The 17,130-nt window shown below is 49.1% G+C and overlaps 2 protein-coding genes across 4 annotated transcripts in view; both read right to left on the bottom strand.

Moving 5' to 3' along the window:
- Window positions 1-1,770: 1,770 nt before the first annotated feature.
- Window positions 1,771-9,245, bottom strand: LOC144723612 (uncharacterized). Its single transcript, XM_078602482.1, has 3 exons — window positions 7,568-9,245; window positions 5,731-6,429; window positions 1,771-3,978 (listed from the first exon to the last, which is right to left on the bottom strand). Exons 1-3 carry the CDS (start codon window positions 7,809-7,811, stop codon window positions 3,746-3,748), a joined length of 1,176 nt encoding a protein of 391 aa, XP_078458608.1. The 5' UTR covers window positions 7,812-9,245; the 3' UTR covers window positions 1,771-3,745.
- Window positions 9,246-9,390: 145 nt separating this feature from the next.
- RPAP1 (RNA polymerase II associated protein 1) overlaps window positions 9,391-17,130 on the bottom strand; it is a 35,780-nt gene continuing 28,040 nt past the window's right edge. For all 3 annotated transcript variants that reach the window (XM_078602481.1, XM_078602479.1, XM_078602480.1), the window contains exons 22-27: window positions 16,817-16,959; window positions 15,629-15,972; window positions 13,467-13,918; window positions 12,652-12,828; window positions 10,906-10,962; window positions 9,391-9,835 (exon numbers count right to left, since the gene is read on the bottom strand). In XM_078602481.1, coding sequence (XP_078458607.1) covers window positions 9,719-9,835; window positions 10,906-10,962; window positions 12,652-12,828; window positions 13,467-13,918; window positions 15,629-15,972; window positions 16,817-16,959 — 1,290 coding nt within the window. In that variant the 3' untranslated portion in view covers window positions 9,391-9,718. The remainder of the gene's footprint in view (window positions 9,836-10,905; window positions 10,963-12,651; window positions 12,829-13,466; window positions 13,919-15,628; window positions 15,973-16,816; window positions 16,960-17,130) is intronic.

The raw sequence follows: 17,130 nt of genomic DNA, 5'->3' as shown, positions 1-17,130 counted from the left end.
TGTGGTTAGCCTGGTGGTCACCACGTGGCTAGCTACACCAGTCACGTGGTAACTAGTGTGGTTAGCCTGGTGGTCACCACGTGGCTAGCTACACCAGTCACGTGGTAACTAGTGTGGTTAGCCTGGTAGTCACCACGTGGCTAGCTACACCAGTCACGTGGTAACTAGTGTAGCTAGCCTGGTGGTCACCACGTGGCTAGCTACACCAGTCACGTGGTAACTAGTGTGGTTAGCCTGGTGGTCACCACGTGGCTAACTACACCAGTCACGTGGTAACTAGTGTAGCTAGCCTGGTGGTCACCACGTGGCTAGCTACACCAGTCACGTGGTAACTAGTGTGGTTAGCCTGGTGGTCACCACGTGGCTAACTACACCAGTCACGTGGTAACTAGTGTAGTTAGCCGGGTGGTCACCACGTGGCTAACTACACCAGTCACGTGGTAACTAGTGTAGTTAGCTGGGTGGTCACCATCCGGCTAACTACACCAGTCACGTGGTAACTAGTGTAGTTAGCCGGGTGGTCACCACCCGGCTAACTACACCAGTCACGTGGTAACTAGTGTAGTTAGCCGGCTGGTCACCACCGTAGGTTGTTATTCTGTTAAGGGGAAGCTACCCCGTGTGTTGCCTCCAAGTCTACGTCTGCGACTCAGTTGAACCCATTACAGTAGTACTCTAGCAACATTTAGTAGCCTAAGCAGGGCTGAACCTGGATAGTCTTCGGATGTGTGACCACCACGCACGAACAGGTTGTCATAGTGGCGGGCTATGCGATTGGCATTAGAGGGCAATTCAGCAAAATATCTTGCCAGGTACTTGACTTCGATACCCCAAGGTCTATATGCTCCCTGCCGTCACCAACCTGCACTCACCAGGGTGGCCTGCACGGGGTGGGGGAGGCCCTCGTCCAGTCGTAGATCGACACGACAGCCAATACGTGGACATCTCATTCATAAAAGCGGCTTAACGTTACACCCCAATCAACGGAACCATTTGGGCCGAGTCCAGATTTTGTGTGAGGTTAGTCACCATAACAGATGGAGCTCCCAGTCGCCTGGCACATTGCTGATGTCAAGTGCACCCTTTCAGAAATTCAAATAAAAAAAATAACATGTCCTGCATTCTGTAACTAATACTGTACCACGACCACAATAAAATGCATTCAGCACCTTTAAATCCGGAAGAGAGATGACAGTCAACCGTAGTTTAACAGCATTTTTAAAAAAAATAGCAGACGCGGCACGCAATGCATAATTTAAACGTTATTTTTTGAGACACGGACACCGTGACGTGGGCATCAACAAAAAAATCACAGGGATTTCTATAAATGTGTGAACCTCACTCGTAGCCAAATTTACAGTCAACCGGCAGGGCTGTGCAAGATATCCAATTAAACATGCACACTTATGTTTTTAATATTTAATGGCAATTTAACGATAAACCATTTTATTATTTAAATATGGCCTTCCCTTCAAAGTATGTAATGCAGCATTATTCCCAATCCAGCACCAGTTTGTGAAAAACGCTGGGTTCCTCCGGAGTTCTCGCCTGCATGCCAAAACTATTCATCACTTCGAGCCAGAGGTGACCCCTTTGAAGAAAGTCCACGTGGATGTCTGCAGGCTGTAACCACTCTCCCATGCTCATTACCGACAAAACAATACAACTCTTGTGCTGCATTATATAACCGTCGGTGTGCGAATTATATAACGAGAATAATGTGCGCAGAGAGAAGTATCGCAATAATGCCTGAATACAAACAGCACAGCGTTTTTTTGAAAAAAAAAACATGGAGATTTTATTACACAATCAAGGGGGCGAAGTGTTAAACTCTTATAGAAAGATGTACTTCCGATTGAACGTCCGCACGTTGCAAAGGGTCTTACGGGTTACACCGATCGGCTGCATCCACGGTGGCCACAATCATCGCCAGGACATGCCCACGAGAATCGAGGCAATTTGTGCTGTGGCCAGAGGTGAAGGGCTACGCCCCGCGCAGACGCACACCTAGGCAGGCCGTCCCACACAGCCGTGATGCTTCATTAATGAAAAAAGAAAACACTTTCAAGCGGCTCTCTGGAGCACCGTACCGCACTCGAGTGATGTCACTGCCGTGCCTTTGTATCACCGATGATGCGAGTCAGCCACGGCGAGCCTGGCGGGCACTCCCACAGTCACTTGAATTTGTTTCATCATTAGCCACGTTTCAGAGTGCCACCAGACGGTCTGGAACGCGCCACCGACGTGTGTATCCACAAGATGACACATCTTTGCTCTTTGGGTGGCAGGGTAGCGCAGTGGTAATGCTCGTGCCTCGCAGCAAGAAGGGTCTGGATTCTATTCCCGACTTGGGCATCTTTCAATGTGGAGTTTTAATGATCTCCCCCTGTTCTGCATCGGTTTCCTCTGTGTTCTCCGATTTCCTCCCATAACTAAAAATCTGTACAATGGAGCCGATATTGGCCAAACATCCCAATGCTAAGAAATACCTGCAAATTACTCAATTGAGATTAAACAGAAACATTTCCCTCCACTAAAAAAACTTGGCACAACCCTCCTGAAAGAGAGTCTTGAGACTCAGTGAGCTCTTCCCGGGTAAACAAGCAGAAGAATAATAATAAAAAGCCTTCTTTTGAATACAGAGTATTTCAAATATATAAAATACTGGTGAATACAGTTACAGATGTCATTTTCAAAAATATTTATTTTAGTAAATGTAAATAAACGATAACTATAGTTAGCATTTATAATCATGTCCATCTTCTTGAAGTGTTTATTTTTTTAAAAGCCAATTTAATTACACGTTCGCTATCTGTGTCAAATCCGGAATTGAAGAAATGTTAATTTGAACCCTCTCAGAGCAGAGCATCAGCCCGTGTTCTAGAACGGTCCACAAAAAGGGATATCACAGAACTAGTTCTGAGTACAGAGAGGGGCCTTCAAATGGCCCCTCTCTGTACCAGAGGCACTGCACGCTATCACACGCCCTGCTTTGCAGATGCACGTTATGTGGCAGCCACACTCATATATTTTTGATTCTGGGAGCTGGATTTTACCAAACAAGTGAAAAACAAAATTTTGATATAATGGATCTGGGTACAGTTATTGCTAATAATCCTGACACCATCAACTCACTACATTTGACAATCTGGTTTAATCACAGACGGCTGACACCCATTTCATACTCAGGAATCAGCGGTGCTGGCTCAGTACTGATCTGAAACACCCGGCCACCTCGAGAAGTGTTGCATTTTATTTGACAAATGGTGGTGCTATTATTTTTCCTATGACTGACTCTACAAAATAAATGTGCCCACTGTTTCCGTACTATATCTTGATGTTGTGTCGCATATATATGCTAAGGGGTGGCTCGCGAAATAATTTAATGTTACTGTGGACACGATATTTATCCATCAATGCACGCAGCCTAGTAGCACTAATCGGGCACTTGAGGGGAATATTTATGACCTGGCAACAACGCTGCGTGTATCGTTTCAGCGCTGTGCTAAGTCACTTCTGCCACTGCAAGGGCCTCCCTACACTTGGGCAACACGCGTGTTCCCGTTAACATTATTATTGGATAACGCTACCTTGTGTGCCGATGCGTGGCCCGCCAAAGGTATTTGAAAGTCCTATTCGGCCGGCGCAGGGTGTGAAAGCTTCCCCAGCCCTGCGCTATAAAACTCCACTACGTATCAGATGGTCCTCTGCTACGGTGACCCGGAGCCGTGCTGCTCGGCGGATTCTAGCCGCGGCGCGCGGACAGACGGGTACGCGGGGCCGAGCGGTTGCGCTCGCATCCCAGCGCCGACGGTGACAGCGCGTGGAGGCTCCGGCCCCGAACGCCGGGGGGTGCGGCGCACACGAGCGACGAGTTGGGGAAGAGGCGCACGCGCGAGTTCAGCAGCCAGCCCAGCAGCGGTTTTGCGGAGCAGTCGCAGCGCCACGGGTTGTCGTGCAGGAAGACTTGCTGCAGCCCTGCAAGGTGCGCACAGCAGCAGCACAACAACGACAGCCGCCATTCGCCACAAGCGTCGCCACGCCGTTTGTTGCCAGGCTAGGTGAGCTTTAGGCCACGTGAAATGTGGAAGGCTGGAAGGTCACGAGATTGCGATGGGTGACAGATACACCACCTGCGCTCCCCACTGTGGCAACAGTGGCACACACACACAGACACACGCAGCTGAGCAAGCAACCGACTTTACACCAATCCTTCTAAGCCATCATCATGATCAACAGCAAGGGTCAACCCACTGCTGGATAAAGGCCTCTCGTAGCTGTTACCACCTCTCATGGTCCTATGATGTGACAATCCACCTAGCACTTGCACATGAGTGGATATCATAATTGCTCCATCAATCTGCGTAGATTATCTCATGCACGTGTTCCTCTTTATATCAATATAATTCTAAACATGCATCTCTCCATGCTTCTTTGAGCATTTTGTCCCATTTTATTCCATAACCATGCTTCTTAACCACGTGTCGTATGAACCGATATAAAATGTTCCTCTAATGATACAACATTCCTATTGCATGGAGGCAGCTGCTTAGATTTTCTTTCTCCATTCTATTCAAGTCCCATCCAGTCCTCGCATCTCATTCCACTACGGCCTTCCACAATTCTCCCACCTCACCCTCGGTCTCCCGCTACTCCTGCCCTGTGCCGGTGACATCTCCAAAGCCCTGCTGAATGCCCACCATCAGCACCACAAGCTGTCCACGTGCAATTGCGCTGTCCTCTCTTGAGATGTTTTGAGACATTGCTCAAAAATTTCCCCTGCTGTCGTACGCTTACATTATGAAGAAGTCGGCATTTTCATATCAAAGAAGATACGCCGATTTCATACAATCTACTTAAATGAACAATCCAGGGAAATGTTGATTCCGATTATTTATTTGGTATAAAGTACTGCCAACCCCAAAGCTTGAGAATGTTTATTTTTGTATGTTTTAGTCAGAGCGGTCCCACTAGTCTATTGCTTTCTGTGAAAAGGGCTGGGGGTTAATGACACTGACAACTTGAGCAAAACCAACTCGAAAATAAACTTCAGGACTTTGAATACGGAAACCTTGTGCAGAAACAAATTGCATGTGATGGGGTTTTTTTTTGTGCAGTCATTGGTGGCCGGGCCGAGACCTTCAGCCCACTGCAATTGAGAACACTTTTTTAACCAAAGGCGGCTGAAACCGAGTTGCCAACAGCACTTGTCTAAACAGTCTGTTACAGGCTACATGTGGGATCTTTGTCATTATCCGTAGTATGTTTCTATACACGTGGTCAATACGTGTTTGCTGTGTCACTGGACACCCTCTGGTCACCATTGCAATTGAGACGTTCCATCTCAAGGAACTTTCTAAGTAACACATTTTTCCATTTAAAGCTTTCGTGACTGCAGGGATTCATCTTCTTGGTTCTTTCGGTAAAGTCACGTAGAAGGGAAATAATAAAATAATAAAAATAAAACAATAAAATAATTCTCACGACGTTTCGGCCACAACGCAAGCAGCCGTCCTCAGGTGAAGAACAGGTTTGTCGGGAAGACAGCGTCTGAATGAAACATGTCGTGAGAATTATTTAATTGGTTTATTTTATTTATTTTATTATTTCCCTTCTACGTGACTTTACCGAAAGAACCAAGAAGATAACACATTTTTATTACAGGTAATCGCGATAATAAGAAGCCGCTGCTCCCAGATACGGTGTTTTCTGTGGGGTGCGCGCTCTAACCGGACAGTCGCGCCAGCGCGCCGGCGTCCAGCGTGGCGAGGCAGTTCCCGCTCAGCGCCAGCTGTGTGAGTCGCGGCGTGTGGCGGAACGCGGCCGGCGCCACGTGGCGCAGGCGGTTGTTACTGAGGTAGAGCTGCGTGAGAACGGCCAGGCCACGCAGCGCCTCCACGCCCACGCCCGCGAGCCGGTTGTTGTCGAGCACCAGCATGTCGAGCCGGCGCAAGCCCGCGAAGAGGCCGGGCGGCACTGCGCTCAGGCGGTTCCCGCCCAGGTTGAGCAGCTCCAGCCGGCGCAGGCCACGCAGCGCGAGCGGGGAGGCGCGCGCGACGCGGTTGTACGCCAGGTCCAGCACGCGCAGGCGCGGCGCGTGCCGGAAGAGCAGCGCCGGCAGGCGCGACACGTTGTTCAGCGGCATGTCCAGGTCGGTGAGGTTGCCCAGGCCGCGGAGGGCATCGGGCTGCAGCGAGAGGACCTGATTCTTGCCGATGAGGAGGTAGCGCAACGAGACGAGGTTCCGGAAGACGCCGGCGGGCAGCTCCCCGAGCTGGTTGTCGTAGAAGTTGAGGGTCACGAGTTTTGCGGTTCCGGCGAAGGCGTCCGGGTGCAGCTCTCTCAGCCGGTTGTGCTCCAGGTTGAGGCTGCGGAGGTTCGGGATCTTCCTCAGCGTCCCCGCGCCCAGGCGCCCGATCTTGTTCTGGCCTTCATCATGGTCACCATTGTCACAGGGGGGAGTGAGCGTGAGCGGAACGATGAGGCTGGCAGGCAACGTGCCTTCCACACCGCCGTCTACATAAACCGATGTGTAATTACATGCCACATTTACTTAACGTCTTTAATTACCAAAGTGAGTTAAATGGGCACTTGGTATTAAATTATGCTACGTGGAATAAATGTGTAGTGCCTCCAATTATGTGTAACAGAAATGTGGCTTTAAATCTGTGTAAAGACTAACTACATTATCATTAATTTAACAGTATTAGATTTTGCACAGCTGCCAAATCGCAATATTTGGCAAGGGCGCGATAACGCTGATTCAAACAACTTTATTGCGTGGCACCGTAACCGAATTACAAACGACTTATTGGATGATCTTTTGGGACAAGAATCTGGCAATGAAGTTAACATCACCTGCATATTATGCAACATTTCAGATTTTCTGTAAGTATAAGAATTCCGCAAAAAATCTGGTCCTACATAAATCCCACAAAAAGTAAAAACAGATAACGTGTTTTAATCAACGTTCTAAATGCTGCGTCATCCCTTATCCATTATGAAACTGCTACTTGTAACACATTAAACCATACAAGTTCTTCCCCATATTTTCATTCGTCTTCAGAGTTAATTTGCTACTGTTGTAAAGCATCTTCAGATGTGGTTCCATTGAGGCACTACATAAAACGAAGCGTAAAATGCTACCGTCCACATATTTCATGACCCGTTTGCCTGCACTAACTGCCCTAGGTATTCATACTCTGGTGTGTTAACCAATGACCCTAAGAAGACATTTTACGATCCATGCTAAGACATGGATCGTAAACACGGACACTGACAAATAATATGCAACAAAATCCGAAAAATGCACAGAGACGCATACTTGGAATTACACTGAAATCCAGAACTAGGAGCACATAATATACATACACAAGTAAAAGTGGTCATATTTCTGTTAAGAAAAGTGGGCTTAGGCAGACCAAATAGTGAGAATGAAGGCCAGCGATCAAGACTAATGATGGCAACCAAGAGGACATCCACCGAGCAGCAACAGCGATGAATTGCGACCGTCAGGTTACAAACTCGAGCAAGCCCTGCGTTGTGAGAAGCGGGCAAGAAGCCTCACCCATGTTGAGCACTGCGGTGGCTCGCGGCAGCGCCGCCGGCACCGCGGTAAGCCCCTGCGTCTTGCACTCGACCTGCAGGCCCGGCCGGTTGGCGCGCGGTGAGCACTGGCACGCGGACGGGCAGTCCGCCGCCCCCGCTGCCACACACAGACCCAGCGCCAGCAGCGCCATCGCCGGCACGGCGACCTCCGGCTTCCCACACGGGGGTCGCGCGCACCCCACGCACGATCGTGGCTTCCCCATTCTCCTCCCGCTCGCAGGAATGCCCCGACACTGACCCACCAAGCCGGTAATCGAGTCCACGGCTGAGTGTATTTGCGTTAATCTAAAAATTAACCATCGCTTTTGCACGCTTGAGCGTGCATCTGTTCTTCGGAGCTATTCGCTTTGGACTAAGAGCAAAGAAGATCTGAGGGCTGGCAGATCGGCCGAGTATAAACATACCTCACACGGGGTACGATCACAGTTTGCCGATGGCGGTATTTGTTTCGGTGTCTTGACAGGCCAGCCGGTGCGCATGCCTCCACATTCCCCGGCAATAGTGAGCGCATTGTACGAGCATTGCACAGCTCGGGGAAAAGGCATCATCCATTACGCTTTAATGAGCTGGCGTATACAGCCTCCGCGCCTCTGAGGAAAGGTTAGCGGCTCATCGCCGTCAACAACAAATCATGACGGCACATGGCTGGGAACACAATCCTGAAATGTGGAACTATGAATACCACTGTAAAGTTTTCTAACTTTGGACACAAACAAGAAATGAAACATTAAATAAAGGACTTAGACAAAGTCTTCCCTTGTAATGAAACATTGATAATTAAATTATTGACATGTAGTGGTGAGCGGTGGTGCAGTGCTTCAAGCATTGCCCTACAAACCAGGCGATTCCCAGCCATGGCTGTATGTTGAACTTCTTTCGCACCGTACGTAGCCAATGGTGCTTATCGGAGGTTCGATAACGTCGGGTGGCGAGTGATATGCCAAATGGTTCTTGGCCCTCCTTCACCAACCCAAACCAGTGTGGTGTTCAAACAATTCCCACACTAACAGTGCAGTGTAGGAAGGCCTTCATCCAGCAGTGGATTGACAATGGGCTGAAAATATATTTTTATATTTATTCTTGTTGGTGGCTCATATAGATTTGCGAAACATCCAAACCCAGTGTGTTGTCAGGTAGCTCAGAGATAGCAGTATGCGAAGTAGGTTTCTAAACCGATCTATTTGGATCTCTGATATCCATATTCTTGGGTTTTTTCCAGTAAAGTCACGTAGGTAAAAAATTAAAATCACGTTATTTAATTTTAATTTTTTACCTACGTGACTTTACCGAAAAAACCCAAGAATACTTGCAGTCACGAAAGCTTCAAATCTAGAACTCTGATATCCATTTGTGGGTGAACTTTTTCCAGCAACTCCGGTTCCTTCCTTCCAGCAAAACACTCCGGCAGAGAGATGTGTCAAACATCCCAATGCAAGACCCTCCTGAAAATGTCTTAAGACTGAAGATTTCCGAAATAAACTATGGCCCGATTATGATAAACAAAAACATATATTTGTTCACATGATGCACACCGATTGCTTTCGGTGTTAACATTTGAGTGAACGTAGGCTGCAGATACAACGATAACTATCGTCTAAAGGGCCCCGAGCAAAAACTGACTTGAAAATGCCAATTAAAATAAAGTGCCGCAATAATTAATGAAAGCTCTGTTCCTACCAGGTCTGACACAAAAAGGTGGTGAAATTATTTTACCTTCAAGTGTTTGAATGGGTGTGAACATGCGCACGTCACTTACATTGAACAACGCACATCATGAAGTGCTGAGGAAACACTAAAATAGTTTATTATTTTAAGCACAGGAAATAGGTGCAGCCGTTTAAACCTCAGTCGTTAACTTTTAGCAATTTTTTTTGGCAGGTTCTAAGAACAACGTCCACACAAAACATACAAAAGTAGGTTACAATAAAGCCGCCGTACAATTTTCCATTCTTGCTCGGATTGCTCTCTTCCAGGGGCTGCAAGATCAAACTAAATCTCAGTGGTTTCTTTCAGTCTGCGTGTTTATAAATACTCGCATCTCAAACATGCGTTCTAATGTAAAGTTCACATTTCTTGATGCAGTTTCCCATCGTCGGCAGTGACGCCCCGATCACAGGATGCTTTGCAGCCACTTGTGCCGGATAGGTGGCAGCTGCTCGTACAGATCAAAGCCCAGGCCATCGGAGGCATTGGGGAGCTTGTAGAGAAGCAGGTGGCTTCGCAGAACCTGCACAAAGCACAGAAAGAGAGGACACTCAGCAAGGTCCTTCATCTCCACTACCGCTCTCAAATGTGTTTGGTCAACCCTGCCCCAGCTCAAGGTACTCAGCAATTACACATTCCGGCGGAGGGAGCTGGTAGGAACGTTGGGTTGCTCGGTCAATGGCCAGGGTCAACGGCGGCGTGGTGTATTCCGCAAATATGCCCGACTGTGAGGGCGGGCACAAGCCGGCGTGAGTAGGTTAAACGTTGAGTTTTATAAGGGCACCACGGGGTGACCAGCCCCTCCCCACCCCCCACCCACCCCAGCCAGCCCCTCCCCACCCTCCCCACCCCACCCTCCCCACCCAGCCCCTCCCCACCCTCCCCACCCAGCCCCTCCCCACCCTCCCCTCCCCACCAAGCAAGTTCCTCCCCACCATCCCCTCCCCACCCAGCCCCTCCCTCCCCACCCAGACCCTACCTGCACGACAGACGGACGGACACAATAATCCCCTGTGGGCTGGTGTAACCAGGAGGTTCCTACCAGTATTACAACTATTTCGCTGCTTCCAGCAGAAGGCATCCCTCGTCAAGTGAAACGCTTTGATTGTTATTCCAATGGGACACAGGGTGATTGTAACGTCTCATGCTGGTTTTAAAGTAATGTGTCTTCACGACAAATAAGGCTGTACATTTTAAATGGAGGAAAACAACAAGTCTCATTATTTCCTAACTTTACGCTTGGATGCCCTTCATTACAGTCATACTTTGTAGTCGATCTTGAAACTTTTGCCTAATTTTTTGCACCACTGAAGGCTGACTGGAACGTTTAGCATAACAAACGCTAATGGTTCCAAAAACCTGAGCAATTCGTACTTGTGAAACCTACTCAAAGTGGTCACCACCTCTGTCAATCCAGTAGTGGATTGACGAAGCGTTGTCAATTATTTTAGTTCGCATTAGTTTATCTAAACACATAATTTTACCAGCAATATGGTTTTCTTGACTTGTTTTGTTAGGAGTGTCATCTGAGAGTATTAGCTAAGATGGTTAAACCAGGTAGTGAGATACATTACAACTCAAAATTAATCTTACCTTATCTTGAAGGGCATTAATTTGCCTCAACATGCGCTTCTTCATTTTCAGAACGTCCTTTGGAAAAAACAGAACGATGGAGACAATGTCGTAAATGCTAATCGGGAAATAATGCTGAAAGGAATACAGCACGATGACGAGCAGAAAATTTAATTTGAGCGAGGCGCAATTCCACACATCCGCTAAACGCTTGCAAAAACAAATGGGCTTTTCCTTGCATTACCAAAAATACCACCCAGCTCCCCAGGAACGTGACACCCATTGTCACATTCAGCCCTGCCACGTGGGGTCTCATTATTGCATTCAAGTGACACGGCATTCACAGCCCACAATGCCAGGCACCACGTGACACCACTCTCACGACTTATGTCCTTGCAGAACACAACCCACGAATCAATAGAAGGAACATCAACCAAATGCCACCTTCGTTTTCAAAATAATTCAAGTTGAAGCGGTTTCCCCACTCAAACCAGCATGGCTCGTAACTCACCTGTCGTTTACAATCATGTGCTAGTGGTGAAAATTCCACATTCGTATGGCAGGAAAGAGACTATCCAGTGGGCAATCACTGTCAACTTCCTGCAAACTGGTCGTCGTAATTTATTTTGTTTAAACAGATTAGAAGTCAAGTGACCAGGACAATCTCTTCATTGGAACCTCATTTGCCAGAAAAAAATATGATAATTGTTTTTTTACCCTTCTATCTGGCAAAAAAACTGACACCTTTTTTTACAAGGAATCATGTTTGCATAGACCACAATACCTGCAGTCATAATGCAAACAAGAAACATAACTCTGATAATGTATGCACTGTCCTTGAAGTTGATTGGTCCACACCCGAGACAGCTTTCCTTAGAGCCTAGTCTCACATGGGTTGGAACAGATAGAAGGGTAAAAAAACAATTATCATATTTTGTACTGGCAAATGAGGTTCCAATGATGTAAATGCTTACCCCGAGCTCTCATACTCTGATGGTGAATTGTCTTTGAGTTGTGCGCCTTTTAGCGTCATCTGGTCCAACACCATGTGAGACTAGGCTCTAAGGAAAGCTGTCTCGGGTGTGGACCAATCAACTTCAAGGACAGTGCATACATTATTAGTTATGTTTTTTGTTTGCAGTATGACTGCAGGTATTGTGGTCTATGCAAACATGACTCCTTGTAAAAAAAGGTGTCAGTTTTGTTGCCAGGACAATCTCATTTGCAACAGTGACCTCGGTCACGACAAAGACGTAAGGAGAACAAATAATAAACAAGCAACTGTATCACAAGAGGAATTTAAAATCTTGCAAATGTAATTCCCGGCAGCACTGGCAGTTTACCTCCAGATCGAACACCATCTGGAGCGTAATCCGAACCTGCCGTTTGTATATTTCGCACCTCCAATTAGCACAGTTGGCTATGTACGGTGCAAAAGATGTTCAGCAGTAGAGTGAGAGACTCGCCATAGAAATGTTGCCCGTTCAAAATCCCGGTTGGGGGTTGACTCAGCCCATCATCTCACAGGAGTGGATAAAAATAAATACCACTTTGCGGGAAAGTCAACAGCAGTCGACCTATGGGAAGTCTCGCTCCTGCCATATACCTCACCAGCTCAGGGCTGTAAACGGCAGATGAGCACCACCTCAATGCTCAACTGAAAAGCAGGAAATCGCTTTGACTTTCGAGTTATTTGTAGCAAAGATCACAAAGGCGGGAGTAGAGGGCCGACTGAGTTTTGGCGACGCTGCCCGTGCACGTACTCACCTGGTCGCCGTGCTCCTGCGAGAAGATGAAGGTGTTGACGTGATGCAGCGCCACGGCATAGAGGACAGGGCACCAGGCGGTGCGCAGCGAGCCCATCACCAGCGTGCGGAAGTAGAGACGCAAGAGCCCCACGTGCGTCTCCGCCGGCTCGGTGTAGCGCCCCAGGCCCACAGGGAACTGCGCACACACGGGCGGCGTGAGCTCTCCCGCCAACCACGGTACACGCAGCAACGATTTCCTTGCATTCATTCACAAATACACTTACAACACGCACGCTTTGAAATGAATGAAAAAAATATTAGCGTTATAAAGCTTCTAGTCGTTGGTTAACCGAAATATTTTTTTTTTTATAATCTAATTTTAATTGTTTACCATTTCTGTTATAATTACAGGTGTTAAAATGTTCAAACACCAAATAGATACCAATTACAAAGGCATCAATGTCTGCGTAGCCACACGTACTTGTGGTAAAAACTGCAAACACATTTTTTAATAGTGCATTCACTGTCCTTATTCAATAAATTGGTGAAATGGTCCCATAGCCATTTGTTTATTCTGTAATGCAATGGAACAAAGCTGTTATACACAAAAAAATTACTTATATAATAACAGTAAGGATATGCACTTCATCTCCCCAGCAAAGCCTCAACGATTCTCAAGATTTGAGTGTCAAGACTTTTTGAGGAGGGTGCTGGACTACCACAATTGGCAAGCGCCATACAAGAGAAAGTGATCGATACAAAAATGAAATAATCAGCCTGAACAGTGACAATTGACTGAATCGTCACGTCGTTGCGCGCAGCCGGAGCGGCCACCTGCTTGATGGGCACGCCGAGCGAGCGCAGCGCCCCCTCGTGCTCCCCGAACAGCGCCAGCTTGAGCCGGACGTCGAAGCGGCGCTGCAGCGGCAGCAGCACGAAGGCCCCGAAGAGAGCGTCGCCGAAAGACGTGGCCGCGAACTGCTCGAGCAGCTCCACGTACAGGTCGTAGAAGGCCGGCACGCCGGCGACGGGCCCATCGAGCCGCAGGACGTCGAGCGCGCGGGGGCGGCAGTAGAGGCTCAGCAGGGCGGCCAGCCCCGCGCGCACCGGCGGCTCCAGGAAGAGGCTTCCGTCCTCCGCCAGGAACACGCACGTCAGGCGGCACAACTTGGCGGCGGCGGAGATGCCGGCCAGCGCCCCGTGGCGCCACGTCTCCAGTAGCAGCAGCCAGCGCAGCGCAGCCACGCTGGTGGCCCTGGGGTCCACGGGAACAGCGGAGGCGTCCGCTGGATAAATGTGGCGACAATTAAAGTGTTTAAAAATGAACGCGAGACTTAATGTTCTTTTACAAAAGTAGAGGACGTGGGCTGTTTAACTGCCTGTGAAAGCGTTATTTGCCAGTGTGACATGTAGTGCATGGTCAAAGTTAAATACACCGTGACATCATTATCAAAAGTGTACTGATGTTATAGCTCATATCTCATGATGAAACCACAACTCCAAAACCAAAAAACTGATTAATGTGCATTATACAGCTACGTTCATCCATATCTCCGATGCCACAGAGGGAATAGTTTTCATTGGGCCCTAACTTGACAAAGTCTAGGATACTATCCACATTGACGACAGAATATTCTCGCTCAGAGGATTAAAACACATTCCTGCGGAGGGAGCTGGTAGGAATGTTGGGTTGCTCGGTCAATGGCCAGGGTCAACAGCGGCGTGGTGTATTCCGCAAATATGCCCGACTGTAAGGGCGGGCACAAGCCGGCGTGAGTAGGTTAAACGTTGAGTTTTATAAGGGCACCACGGGGTGACCAGCAACACCATCCCCACCCAGCCCCTCCCCACCCTCCCCACCCAGCCCCTCCCCACCCTCCCCACCCAGCCCCTCCCCACCCACCCCTCCCCACCCAGCCCCACCCTCCTCACCCAGCCCCTCCCCACCCTCCCCTCCCCACCCAACCCCTCCCTCCCCACCCAGCCCCTCCCTGCACGACGGACGGACACAATAATCCCCTGTGGGCTGGTGTAACCAGGAGGTTCCTACCAGTAACCAGTAACAAAATGATCTGTTTGACATGCAACGAGCATCTCTACAGCACTTCATGTGAGAAGGCACGCCACCTAGCGCCCCACACAGGCAACTGCGGGACCTCAGCAGCGGTGCCGTCACCGTCACCGTCCATCCACAGGACGTTCTCGAAGAAGGGGCGAGGATCGGAGATGTATGAACGGAAACGTTATTGTCTCGCGACCTGATGTCGGAAGTACAATTGTTGAATGGGAAGAAAGGAGAGTGGTGACAATGCTTCGGCAGTAGTGCACAAGTACAATAACACTACTAAACACCTTCATCAATAACAATGGCCCTTCTCCATTTGCTATGAGAAAGGGCCACCGCCTGAAACTAACAAATGAAAAAAACTATCAAAATAATCACCTAAACTATAATAACCAACTTTTCCATGTGTAGTGTTGTAAGGACGGACTTCTGGACTTCTTTATGGCACACACTGTTTATTATCTTAATACACAGTCCCTATCACACTAAGGGGTATATGGTCCCCTCACCCGTTACCCTCAGAAGGTACAAGCCTCCGGACCTTGCAGGCTATCTAATCTCCCTGCTCTCCCAGCGTCCTCTGGCTGGACCTAGGGGATCTCTCCCCGACCACTGGTTACTCTGAGCCCGAGCCCTGATACGGGCTGGAGGGCTTGGTCCAGGGTCCTAGACGTCTTCGGCCAACTTGGGTCTTCGTGTAGCAGAACTCCTCCAGAGCTCTCAGCGCTCTGGCTTTTATACCTGTTCGTGGCCGGGTTGTCCAATCTCCGGCCACCTTGTGGGACCCTCTGATTGGTCCTTCCCAATCTGGGTTTGGATCCTACCTCACCCCATTTGACCCTGACCGTTTGATTGAGCGGGAAAACCTTGTTTACGATCTGCTCTCACAGTTTGCGAACAGCGAGTAGTTAACACCACTACACATGCATACCTGAAGTACTGCCAGAGGTGGGCTGGCCTGATGCTTGGTACAGCCGCACCAGAGGCAGGAAAGCCCAGTCCGCAGGGTAGAGAGGGCCCTGCATGGGCGGGAGGAGCAGAGAAGCAACGTGCTTGGTCTGGCCGAGGTATCGTGCCTGTGACCTCTCCAACGCCTTCTCCTCTCCCCCGAGCAGCAATGCGAGGTAGCAGGCCCTAATCCCTGCCAGATCCTTCCAGGCTGTGGTCAGGAGCTCGCCGCCACCTTGGCTGCCGAGGGGCTCAGGGCCTCGGTCCTCCTTCAGCGACAGCATGGCCTCCATGTCAGCAGCTTCTGGACCACCCACCCTGCCTTCACTTCAGATAGAACATTCACGAAGCATCAAGGAGAAATCTTGATGACACGGCCAAAGTATGTCACCTTCGTGATTTGACCCATTAGTGGCGATGGAGAAATCGGCATATTCTTGCCCTGCCCAAAATTAACTCATCAACTCCATGCACACATACTCAGCGGTGACCAAGCCAAACCACCAGGCTATTGGGCCTGTGAGAGTCCAATGTATACACGTGCGTATGAGTTATATGACCAAAGCATAAATTGGTACCACCTCAGTTGGCACAACTTTAGCAGCAACTTTTTCTTTATATGGCCAGCACGAGTATATTTTGACAACCCACTCATTTAAAAACATCATCACTAAGTTCACTTTTTGAGGCCATGTAAATAAATGTACCGGTTATTGTGGAGGGTCACGACAAACCACGAACTTTAACAAGGCCCTGCAATTTCTTGCGCACACCATGGCTGACGGGAGGGCCTCCACAAGAGGTGTCCCTAGAGAGCCCTCTAAGAGAGTTTTTGGCCTACTCTTCCAAGCTGGCCAGACATTTTGGAAGAGGTGGGAGTACCCAGACTTTAACCGAGCACACACGACTTGTGTCCCCATTCATAATGCCGAGTGGACACAGGTAGGAGGATTTAACAAGCTTGTCCATCTTTTCATGTGCTGTGCCGGGGGAGGTCAAACCATCAACCTCTGTATCACAAGTCCAGTGTGCCAACCATTGCACCACGGCAGCATCTCCGTGCGCATTAGTAGCACTCTTAAAACTTTCGCCACCTTCAGTTGTTTAGAAGAAAAGACCATCTGTTGTGGGAAGCACGGACTATACGCGAGCGGGAGGGTTGGTGACCCACGGGGTGAAGTCGGGATTGAAGAGGATCCCCGACAGCAGCTGCTGCGCCAGGTGCTCGCTGCCCGGCAGGAGGCGGCCGACGAGTGCCAGCGCCACCATGTGGCAGAGCGGGGCGACGCGGCGCGCGGCCTCGCTGAACGACACCTGCGTTGCACAACAACGACAGCAACAGGGGCGGCTGCCGCCGATCGCCACTAATCGAGGGTGACATCAGCACAACGCTGGTGCCAAGCTAGCTACACTTCGAGGACGGGCGAAGCGTCGAATGTTTGTTGCATCGCACGTGTACGCACGCTCACATGAACCGCACGGCGC

This window comes from Lampetra planeri, chromosome 18 (assembly GCF_965212315.1).
Source record: "Lampetra planeri chromosome 18, kcLamPlan1.2.h2, whole genome shotgun sequence".
NCBI classification, from domain to species: domain Eukaryota; kingdom Metazoa; phylum Chordata; class Hyperoartia; order Petromyzontiformes; family Petromyzontidae; genus Lampetra; species Lampetra planeri.
This window is presented reverse-complemented; position numbering and strand designations above follow the sequence as displayed.

Bases quoted from the DNA above. Each gene is read 5' to 3' on its own strand.
- LOC144723612 (XM_078602482.1), bottom strand. From the start codon at position 7,811: ATGGGGAAGCCACGATCGTGCGTGGGGTGCGCGCGACCCCCGTGTGGG. The intron at 6,430-7,567 runs GTGAGGCTTCTT...ACCATGATGAAG, and splicing joins CACCGCAGTGCTCAACATGG to GCCAGAACAAGATCGGGCGC. The intron at 3,979-5,730 runs GTTAGAGCGCGC...CGCACCTTGCAG, and splicing joins CGCGCTGGCGCGACTGTCCG to GGCTGCAGCAAGTCTTCCTG.